Below are 11,082 nucleotides of genomic sequence, written 5' to 3'. Positions count from 1 at the left end.
CTAACACTAATTAAATTCCTGAGCCATTGTGGCTTGGATCGTCTTAAAGAGAAATAAAGCATCGTCAGTAATGGGGCAATTCACGTTATCTTTGCTTCTGATAAATGTAGAATAACCTAGATGGGATGGGATTAGCTATGCGGTTAGTGTATTGGATTCCCACGCGGAGGTCCCGGGTTCGAATCCAGCTGCTGACCCTTAGAGTTTCTCTTCCTAGAAGCTTCTTACAGCTCACTGTCCGGTGATGGACAGTGTTGTCTGTAACGAGAGAACACTGTCCGGAGGCCAGCAGTGCACAGAAAAAAGCTCCGGGCGCCAATAACCTGAGATGTTGACGCACCTTAATAATAAAAAAAAAAATAACCTAGATCATAAGCCCTACAGAAAGTTCAAAAAATAACGACATCGACTTGGTAACAAACGTCGACTACAAGACAGGTATCTATGAAAACGGTACTCCTTTCGAAAAACGCGCAGGAGCAAATAATGTGTGGAGTATAGCCGAAGAAAAGCCACTGACCAATCGGCAAACAACCAAAAAGTTACTTATTATAGACTCTCTGGAATAACAAATAACTGTATGAGTATATTTAACAGAAAATGTGCGAAGTTTATTGTGTTTGGACGAAATTTTAAACGCTAAATACAGTACAAAGATTGAATTCAGTAAAACAACTTGGATTACCATATTTAATATATTTTGGAAACTGTTTGAAAACTATATATATAAATTTTATCAATAATTTGATAAACATTGTATTTATAAAATATATACGCATATCAAACAACATATCTTACTGAATAAAAACGTTATAGATGTATATAACTTATCCTCAAAGAGGGATAAGATCATAACACGACGAAAAAGTGTTGAACAAAATTATTCATCTTCCTCTTCAATTTTAGGTGCTAAGTAATATCGAATGTGACCAAAATCTCCTATTTTATATTCTACTACTAACGGTACATCAGCCGACATAGAGAGCTGAACCTAGAATAAAAATTAATTAAAATTTGAACATTATTTTGCTTCATTATTCATTACATCACTTAATACATTAAATTCAGCAATAAAATTAATAAATATTTCAACATTATTTTCCTTTAAATTTTAAAATTGAGATGTACTACTGCACAACATATTTGTTCTAATTACCTGCGGAGAAAGGGCGGTAGCTTTTGTGAAAGAATTCAAATATCTGCACGCAAAAGTTAGCGTGACCGGCTCTTGCATTTCAATAGTAACAGCTTCTTCTTCTTTATCCACATTAGCTGTTTGAGCCAATTTTATGTTCGCTGAAGTAATAATGAAAAATAGTAAATAAATATGAACTTCCACCATTCACACAAGGTAAATTTAGTAAAATATTTTAGAGTATATTTTACCTGCCCCAACATCCCCTGCTGCAGAGAATTTAACACCTTCCTTTGTACATGATATCACGACTGATTCCCCAAACTGGCTTAAATCTCTGCATATGCGCGCAAATTCACCAGATGGCATCTTTATAATACATGAATAATCTGTTTCCTAAATTTTAAAAAATATATATATACATGAAGGAGCTGTGGAACCTGTAAATAATTAGAAGTGACAGCTGAAGGTATTCAAAATAAAATGAATCTTACCGGTATTCCTAAATGTTCTTGATCTAAATTGATAAGTTTCATGTCATAATCAGACACCTTTTCCTGATTTTGTGATTCAAACATAAACATCACATTATCGGCATTATCTTGGGCTTTGATAGTTAATACATCATCATTTCCAGCACATTTCATTATCTTGGTCATACTAACGTAAAGGCAAAATAATGCATCAAGTGAAATCAAATTTCTCTGATCTAATTAAGTACAGAATATGATAATACCCACAACCAAAAAATAATAAGAAACATTTTACATTGTTCATAGTTTAAGTTGATTATTTTTTTAACATTGAAAATATCTTACCTTGCTAAATTAATTCCCATTGAAAGATTTCTATCACATCTGTACTTATCAAACCCATCACTTCTCAGATTTAATGAAACTAAGCTTACATGAGAATTGTCCATTGCCTGAAGTTGAATGCCAGCATCCGAACAGTCAAATGTTGCTTCATTAAGAAGTTCTTTTATGGCTTCTAAAACTTTCTTTAACATGGAACACTGTACTAATCTGGCTTCAAACATTGTTAACTTTGCGAAAGAAACTACTAAAATAGAAAAAACTGCTTAACTAATGCAACGTATCAACAGACAATTAGAGAACGGCAGACGACTAAATATTGCAACCAAACCACAACCAACAATGGTTAAGTAGTAGTAACCAAAGTTTAGGCGGGAGAACTTCCAGTTGTCTTTATTCAAGCGCCTTCTTTATCAACGCAAACTTCCTACCAAACCTAATAAATTAGGCGGGACAACCATTTAATACGCAAGAGGAAAACAGTAGAAGGTTAAAGTGAAATGAAGTTTATGATTAGAATTTTTGTTCTCTATCAATTTCTAAAGGTGAAACCCTAAAATATTAAGTATTAATTTTGGGTAAGTTAAAATGCTAACAAAAAGATGTAAATAGGAAAACTTATCTTAATTTTCCCAGCTAAGTATACTGCAAATTCTTAAACAACTTCTTTATAAAATTAGCAGTTACCTTTTTATCTTCTAAATTGAAGAATTTGATTTAAATTTGACAAGATTGTTTAAACTCTATTATTTTAGAAACTCTGTTTTATTTTATTTTAGTGACCGTATGTTGTGGGGAATAAATGTAAACAATGGATAAAATTACATCTTCAGACAGATTTAAGCAACTAAGATTGAACATAGTTGGTTCAAAATACTCTAACAATTTAAAAAGTTTAAGCAATTCAGAAAGTCGTAGCAAAAAACCTACAAGGATGAAGCTTATTAAAGAAAGTGAACGAATTTCTGGATCCAAGGTAATAAGAGTTTCCCCCAGGAGAAATCAAGAATTTAAGAAATGTGACTTTAATAAATTACAGTGCACTTTGAGAAATAAAACATTATCAGAAAAACCGTCTCAATCAAACAGAGGTGAGCCAGCAATAGGTTCTGATCGTCGTCAGGCCTCAATATGTCACAGGTGATATGTTTAAATATTATTTTGAGATATCCATATTCATTTATTTGGAACAGAAGTTAGCTCGGTATTAGCTCCATATCATCTTATTATATGTATATCTTGTCAAACAAGAAGCGTATAATCATATTATCGTTGAAAATATAACGTTAAGATGAAGTTTTTTGTCTGCTCCTTCTCTTTTGGTGAAAATGATTTCTTTCTGATAGTAATTAAAGGGCAGCATAATTATTCAGATTTAGTCAGTTTAATAAAAAAGAAGAAATATTAGAAAGTCATAAAATATAAAAGTCATAACTGAACCCACTTAGGTATTGATATGTCATGATATAAAACCAGACCTAAGTTCAACTCATTTCGATCACTTCTTTTGTATTTTCTTAACTTCTTTATGTTAAATGAAGGACATTGGCCCTTTTAATCACTCTTCTCTGGCATTAGCCAACCTCCTTCAGTTAACACCAAGCCCTCTCAAATCTTTAAAGGATCCTTATCAAGCGAACTGTCCCCTCGTCCTCATTCCTCCTGAATGATCATTAATCAATTAACGTAGAAGCGGTTTCTTTTTACAAGTTACTCAATCCACCTTAACCTACTAGGCATTATGCTGCCCTCAAGGTCTTTACCTCAAAACTAATCAAGGTACTCTCTCTCTCTCTCTCTCTCTGTTGCACCTAGGCTTTCATGTATGTACTCTCTCCCTCCTCCATCTCTCTCACTTGGCTGAAGATCCTTTTCTAGTTCTTCCTAGCATGGGAAAGTAAACAGGGGCGAAAACGTGTTGCGTTGTTTTAGGCTTGCTTCAAGGGAAACTTTACGAAGGTAGAGTTCCTCTCTTTGAATCACTATAATCCTTGCTTCAGTTACTTCAGTGACCTCATTTTTATTATTAATAATAGTGCTTCTTTTTTCTTGGTATTGTATTAGTGACAAATATGTATTTTGTTGTGGATTAATTTATTGCCCCAAAACTTGTTCCCATTTTAAATTCCTGCACCCCTGCTTGTGCTGTTAAAGTGTCTGTTAAAACTATGACATTATCATAAGCCAAGTAATAATCTAGCCTGGTAATAACCATGAGGCCTATCACGTTTGTCAACGTTGCTTTTTTTAATACTAAGTTGAATCCACCACTTTTTTACTTGTTTTTTCATTTAGCTTGAACTGTCCTTCCAAAGTCCTAAAATAAACTTGTATTATGTTTCACATACATTATTGAAATTACTGCAGAATTTTTGCAATAGAATTGCTTTGTCATTATAAACAAATATTTGTTAAGAAAGTAAAATACTCACTTTTTAAATGTTCTTTCTTTCTGTTTTTAGAGACGATTCCAAAAATTACAAAAATGTTGAAAAAATTAATAAATTAGTCGGTAAAAATGAAAGAGATTCTTCAGGTTTTTTGAAACCTGTGAATCCTGCACCTAGAAGAATTGTACTTGAACCTTTTACAAACGAACACCTTCAATCGACAAAAGATCAATCGAGCTTCCTCAAACGTGTCAATGCTGAATCAAACAGAACTACTCATGAACCTTTTGTGATAGAACAGCTAAATATTTTCAATGATTTAAAGCAACGCATTATTGATACCAATCTCTTTGACGAGGTGAGATGTCAAATTAGCTAAAAAACTAAACTGTTGATGAAAATCAGGTTGGATCTGCTACATATTTCCTAGTATCCTAGCAAGCTTATTTTCTTTAACTCGGACTATATCGGGTATTCATCCAACATCAGAATTCGTTTCATCACTAAGGTGAGAAGAATTTGATTTCTACTCACAAAAACTTCTGCCACTTAGGCTGGAAACATAGTGGAGCGGCGAGCAAAGCGGCGCTGATAGCGAAGAGCGAAGCGGCAAAAACAAAAACTAGAAATAGATAGAGTTGCTCTATCTTCGCTTTGCTCGCCACTATGCGCGGTCCCATATGGTAACTTGTGTTTGATTTCGCCGCTTCGCTCTTCGCTATCATCGCCGCTTTGCTCGCCGCTCCACTATGTTTCCAGCCTTAGCGGACTGTGCCGCTCGCTTGTTGGAGGGTCAATTTATCGTCACTTACCTGTTGAACTAATTTTGATGATCATTGCATTTCTGACTGATCAAAATTAAAGAAAATAAGTTAAAATACAAGGTTTACCAAAAATATTGTTTTAAATCAAGTGGAAACAGTTTACAATTAAGTGTTGACAGATTTTATCAAAATCCTAATTATAATTTTATCGTAAAGAGAACAAATAATTATAAACTTGAAACCTTTTTTTTAGGTGGAGACAGAATACCACATTCATGTGCTCTTTAATAAAACTCTGTCGAAGATAAAAAAGAAAGTTAATCCTGGCATGGTAGGTAATACGAGTATGATCGAATGCATTTTCGATTCTAGAAAAAAAAACTATTGATCAGCTGATGAATTGCTTAACATTCAGTCATCTTCAGAGCTTAATAAATGATAGGTGTAAATTTAGGAATAAAAATATATTGTATATATTTTTTTAAAAGATATTCGTGAGCAAAACGTGAAATTTGTTTTTATTCAGACAATTATCTTACAAAGTAAATCAATTTTGTTAATACTATTGTTGTTTGGGATCATTAACATACTATGTAATATTTGTAATTTATTAATTAATTTATTTATTAATTTTCTAAAAATTTAAGGCAAGTCAACATCATCAAATCAAATTTCACCGACCTTCTGATATATTCTTTCTATATAATAGAAATGGAAGGTGATTGATTGTTTAATAAGAAACTTAAGCTGCATAAAAGTTTTTCTTCAAAACAAACTGTTGGCAAACCCTGCAGAAACTAAAAGAAAAAAATTATTTTCATGTTTGTTATTTAGTTCTTAAAGAAATAATTTATTCTTTCCTTGCAGGCTATACCACAAAATGTCGCAACAAAAGATCGAATACAGTCTTGGCTTCATTCATTGCAGGGTTAGTCGCTTATATCATTTACGTTTTACTATAATGTGAACTTATAAATTTAATGATCTATTTTAATATCTATCGACTATTGAATAAATTTGGTGCCTATTTTAAGAAGTAAGTTTAAATTTTATTATTTGTTCTTTTTTACAATTTCTTCAAGTTTTATTATTGATATAGTAAAATTTTACACCATTTTACTGATGCGAACTTAATCGAATGCTTCGTGTTGTAAAATTTAAGCTTTACTTACGAAAATGTATTTTAAAAAAATGTAAACTTAAGGAGTATTAAATATTATCCTTAAAATAAAATAAAATAAAAGCAATCGTTCCTTCCTTATAGGCTTTACTAAAAAAGTAGAATTTTGTGAATAATACATTCACATTTCATTAATAATACACGCATTAGAGATCGGATTAGCTCAGTGGTTAGTGACTGTATTACCACTCAGAATCTTGGGCTCGAGTCTAGCGGGCAGCCCTTAAATTTTAACTTTTTAGGAGCTTGTTACAGCTCAAAGTAACATTAATGATGGACGGCAGTGTTGTCTCTATCGAGATAGACGGGAGCCTTTATTACCCTGAAATGATTCCTTAAACGCAACTTAAATTTAAAAGAAATAGCACGCTAAATATCTTACCTCCTAAAAGTACAAATTTATATATTGAGACTAAGAATTTATGGTAGTCGGGAGGAAATCCGTGAACCAATGTGGTGGTATGCGCGTTTCCTTATTTTTAACCGATTAATAAAATCAGTCTAATTGGCTGAAAAGGCGATGCTAGTAGTATACCTCTCTAATCTATGTTTGACAGTAATTTTGTTAATAGTTCATTATGTTCTCTCAGATACCAGTAAATTACCAGAATCTCGAGCTGAAACTCTGGAAAACTCTTCTAGAATACTTTCAGTTTTACCTGAGAGTACATTAAACAATGAAGGTGAAAAAAAGAACCCAGCCTTCATGTTAAAGGATTGGACAGTTATAAAGGGAAGTAGTGAAACGGAGCTGTTCGTATCCGGAGTTCTTATCGACATGTAATGATTTTTCCATATTTACATCTAATGTTTTTTTGAAACTGATAAGTCTGAAAGCAAGCTCCAATTCTAATTCACTCATATAGTTCATAATAGAAGAATCCATTAAAAATTATAATCTTGTTAAAAAAAAGAAGCCTTTAGCATCGTAGCACTCATTGCAATAATTTGTTCAAATTTTATTATTTTTATTCGTAATGGGTAAATATTCTTTTTCTAGGCGAAGCAGAAAAGTCTTGGAACAAAAGCATAGATCAAGCAATGTCATAGAAAAGTCAGGAGATAATTTTGTGAAGACCGTTTGTTGCATTTATCAGTTGTGTGGAGATTTTATAGAAGGAAACGGTAGGACCAGTGATTTGCTTTTGAATGTTTGCTTATATTATTCTTTCATTTGAATCTTATTTGAAGCACTTTTTGACTTTCTATACTCCGAAGAAAAAATTGGAGAAATAGAACAGATTTTCAATTTGTAGTTTCTTTGTGGGAAATTCGAAAAAGTGCTTTTTAAAAATTGCTCTTTTTTTCTGCTCGCACTACTCTTGCAGTGCGAGACTAATACATAAGTGAACATTCTCTAAACCGAACTGATAAAGCTACATCTAAATAAGCAGCTGCACTACAGCTAAATATATGTGCTGCGATGGATAAAATCTACTGTTTGATCCAGCCCTGCGAATCTTACAAATTTTCTGTCTTAAGTTTGGTTTTAGTAATATTTTTAGGTCCACAAAATGAGGTAGTGAATATACCAGATACATCATTCTGTTAATGTATGAATGATAAAAGTAGTTAGCGCAAGAAAAATCTTAATAACATAATGTCTTATGGCGAGAAGAAAACACATCGATATTAAAGGAAGACCAAAGTTCTAAAAATTAGAATAAAAATAAGATGTATCCTTTTGAAAATACTAAAATAAGTTTAAATCAAAACGTAGGGGCCGTTTTCGAAAATATCTTCAATTTGCTTCAATAAAGTGGTACTTTCGGTTAACCGATTTTGTCAACTGAAAATTCGAACATTTCAGTGAAAATTGAAAATCGAAAATCTGCAACATGCATGACTATCTTTCTGATAAATAGTAAGAAAAAGTCAGAATAATTTAAAAAGCTTCAATTTACCCAAACCTCCTGCCTATTTAATTAATGCCCAAGAACAACTAAAACATTGCTTTACAGATCATTCTGAAGTGTTAAATCTATTAAATACATCTTCAGGGAAGGGATTAGCTATGAGGTTAGCATACTGGACTCCCACGCGGAGGTCCCGGGTTCGAATCCAGCAGCTGACCCTTAGATTTTCTCTTCCTAGGAGCTTCTTACAGCTCACTGTCCGGTGATGGACAGTGTTGTCTGTAACGAGAGAACACTGTCCGGAGGCCGGCAGTGCACTGGAAAAAGCTCCGGGCGCTAATGACCTCAGCTGTTGATGCGCCAAAAAAAAAAAAAAAAAATACATCTTACCGCAAAAATGAACTTTTAAAATAAAAATTTGGTTTTTTTTTCTATGTACTTACGATGATCGGTTAATGTTGTGAATTTTAGATATGCCGCAGGTAATTAAGAAGTATTTTGAAAATGGAAAATTTCCTGATGATTGGAAGACAATAGCAATTAAGTGGCATTCACTAAACAGTGCTTTATTTAAAAATGTGACTGGCACTTCAAATAGAAATATTTCAAAGCGGATTCTTGAGGGTAAATTTATGTCTTTATTTTTACTGTACTTAGATTCATTTTTGATCCTAATCATATGTTTTAGCATCCGAATTTCTTTCTTTTTGCTGGCCTGTAAGGTTAACTTATTTTGTTAGCTTTTCCTTCTGATTAATTTAAGCTTCGAATTTAATTTAATAACCTCCTAATTTGTTCTTGCGGAGATTTAACACAGTCTTACACTATCCAACTTGCGATGTTTTTATCTTTAAAAAAAAAATTATCTTTTGAACTAATTTTTATCAAATTAGAAGCGAATTATAATTAGGTAATTACAATTTTCGGTAAGAATAATTAATATAAATGATAATTTAATAGTTAAAATATAATTAAGTAAATTACAGTCCGAATAATGAAAAATATATATCAACTCACTATACTTATAATAGTTCAATTAAAATTTGATATTAACTTATTTATAACGAGTTTATAGATAAGTTTATTTACTTCAGAATTGTTTAATTATACTGCTCACAAAAAAAAAGTTTTTTTGTTGAGAGAATGTCACTTCACTGGGCGTTTTAAAACTATTTCTTTGATTGTTATAAACATTAAATCACACATTTATTTTAAAGTAAATTCATTAAACAAAAAAAGTTTAGAAAATAAGAAAATCATTTGCATGATGGCTAATGTGGAATCACCAAAAGGCCAAGAAGAAGAAGAAGAAAGGAATTATAATTTAGTTTGATTAACTAGACAAAATTAAAACTGTCTGGAAATTTTCAATAATTAGCAGCAGAAAACCGGGTTTACCTACTAGAATCCTGCACCTGGTTTGGAAATCCCAATCATAAGTAATGCTCCATTCTTAGAATACACATTTTTAATTTACATATTTAACGGAAAATATATTAAAAAAAATAAAAGAAGTTATAGTAGTTAAAAATGAAAATGTGACGTATTTTTTTGTTTTTAAGGTTTTTGTACTTTTTCTCAAACATTTTTTCTCTTCTATATTTTTTTTTTTTTATCAAGAGTACCAGATTTCATTAAACCAATATTTTTTTCAGATTTGTCTAATAATGTTCACGATTCCTGGGTACATACGAAAAAATTGAAAACCAGCTGTAAAAAAAAATGAAATTGCAATTAAAGTTATCCATAATAAATTGTTTAGTTAATAAAAATTAGTTGCAAGTAATGAAAAAAAAAATTATATTTATATTTATGAATTTTTAAAATTAATAAAATTATTTCATTGTATTAGTGAAGAAATTAAATAAGTATGTATTGATTAGGTGGCCTAATGTTTTATAATTTGTTAAGTTAAATGTAAAAAATCCATTGTTAATATTTCTTTGTGTAAAAACGAGTACTTATTAATTTTTGTATAGAAATTGCAACGAAATTCCTTTCATGTCTTAAATTTGGTTAGCATTAGTTAACGAATTTGATAGGTACAGCGAGGGGATTAGAGCGCGAGATTTTCATGCTAAAATCCTATGTTCGAATCTAGCGGCCTAATCTTAATTTTTTTCTTCTTGGGAGCCTCTAGAAAATACTACAGAGATCAATGGTGCACTGAGGAGGTCTGGATCTGTCTCAGAAGTTCGCATACCTTAATAAAAAGTCAAATAACTGATAAATAAAATTGTGCGATTGCTCACGACTTTCTGTTACATAAATGTAATTTAACTCCATATTAGTTTCCTTCACAATTATAGTGATTTTCAATAAAACTGTACTTGTTAGAGAAGCTTGATGTCCTATTTCTGCCAGAACCCTTCAAAAAAACTTCTCTTTATAAATATTATAAATAAATGTGGTTTGTCTATATGTATAATAGTGCTAGTACAAATTCCAGCCATTTTGAGAAAATATTCAGAAAGAAAAAACTGTCGAGTAAAGTCCTCATCAATTTTTATCCATTTTCGGAATGTTGGCCACGAATTGATCGTTACTTATCAGTGAATAATAGTTTTATTTAACTTACGAGTAATAGTTTATTATCAATCTGCTTATTAGCTTATACTCTTACCAATCTGCTTATTAGCTAATTACATCAAACATTTACATGTTTATTTAAGCAATCCAATCGAAGTCACCTCCAGGCTGTGGAAATGATGTTCCTAAAGGAAATATAGAGAAAATCCGTAATGCAACCACACGAGCTACACTCAATAGCGAAACCCCCATTCAACTAATTAGTTTAACTAATTACTCTCAATTGAGAGAGGTTAGCTACGACGGTATGGGCAGTAAATTGGAGGTTAGCTGGATATCCAAAAAAGACGTAGAAACAAAAGTGACTGGAAGATCCCGTGAAGGAAGACGAGTTACTTGGAAAGATAATCTCT

The 11,082-nt window shown here is 31.7% G+C and overlaps 2 protein-coding genes across 3 annotated transcripts; one reads left to right on the top strand and one right to left on the bottom strand.

Annotated features, from left to right (window-relative positions):
* Window positions 1–676: 676 nt before the first annotated feature.
* On the bottom strand, window positions 677–2,320 carry PCNA (Proliferating cell nuclear antigen). The gene is made up of 5 exons (XM_074125433.1): window positions 1,954–2,320; window positions 1,630–1,795; window positions 1,387–1,531; window positions 1,157–1,296; window positions 677–991 (listed from the first exon to the last, which is right to left on the bottom strand). Exons 1-5 carry the CDS (start codon window positions 2,172–2,174, stop codon window positions 881–883), a joined length of 783 nt encoding a protein of 260 aa, XP_073981534.1. The 5' UTR covers window positions 2,175–2,320; the 3' UTR covers window positions 677–880.
* A 35-nt stretch (window positions 2,321–2,355) lies between these two features.
* Window positions 2,356–10,481, top strand: LOC141452890 (uncharacterized). 2 transcript variants are annotated; one of them, XM_074125423.1, is made up of 9 exons: window positions 2,356–2,495; window positions 2,730–3,090; window positions 4,413–4,698; window positions 5,358–5,435; window positions 5,972–6,032; window positions 6,875–7,064; window positions 7,285–7,409; window positions 8,612–8,764; window positions 9,796–9,938. In XM_074125423.1, exons 2-9 carry the CDS (start codon window positions 2,762–2,764, stop codon window positions 9,864–9,866), a joined length of 1,293 nt encoding a protein of 430 aa, XP_073981524.1. In that variant the 5' UTR covers window positions 2,356–2,495; window positions 2,730–2,761; the 3' UTR covers window positions 9,867–9,938. The 2 variants fall into 2 exon arrangements, with proteins under 2 accessions (XP_073981524.1, XP_073981523.1); XM_074125422.1 differs by having other exon boundaries at window positions 2,376–2,528; window positions 9,796–10,481.
* The last annotated feature ends 601 nt before the right edge of the window (window positions 10,482–11,082 follow it).

This window comes from Rhodnius prolixus, unplaced genomic scaffold, assembly GCF_049639745.1.
Source record: "Rhodnius prolixus isolate KJV_2025 unplaced genomic scaffold, Rpr scaffold_3, whole genome shotgun sequence".
Classification (NCBI taxonomy): Eukaryota; Metazoa; Arthropoda; class Insecta; order Hemiptera; family Reduviidae; genus Rhodnius; species Rhodnius prolixus.
Note: the sequence above shows the minus strand (reverse complement) of the source record. Positions and strands in the feature narration are given on the sequence as shown.

Excerpts from the sequence above, each read along its gene's own strand:
- PCNA (XM_074125433.1), bottom strand. The coding sequence starts at position 2,174 with ATGTTTGAAGCCAGATTAGTACAGTGTTCCATGTTAAAGAAAGTTTTA. Across the intron at positions 1,796-1,953 it reads ATGGGAATTAATTTAGCAAG|TATGACCAAGATAATGAAAT; the intron begins GTAAGATATTTT and ends CCTTTACGTTAG. Across the intron at positions 1,297-1,386 it reads AGCAGGGGATGTTGGGGCAG|CGAACATAAAATTGGCTCAA; the intron begins GTAAAATATACT and ends TTATTACTTCAG.
- LOC141452890 (XM_074125422.1), top strand. The coding sequence starts at position 2,762 with ATGGATAAAATTACATCTTCAGACAGATTTAAGCAACTAAGATTGAAC. Across the intron at positions 3,091-4,412 it reads CAGGCCTCAATATGTCACAG|AGACGATTCCAAAAATTACA; the intron begins GTGATATGTTTA and ends TTCTGTTTTTAG. Across the intron at positions 4,699-5,357 it reads ATACCAATCTCTTTGACGAG|GTGGAGACAGAATACCACAT; the intron begins GTGAGATGTCAA and ends CCTTTTTTTTAG.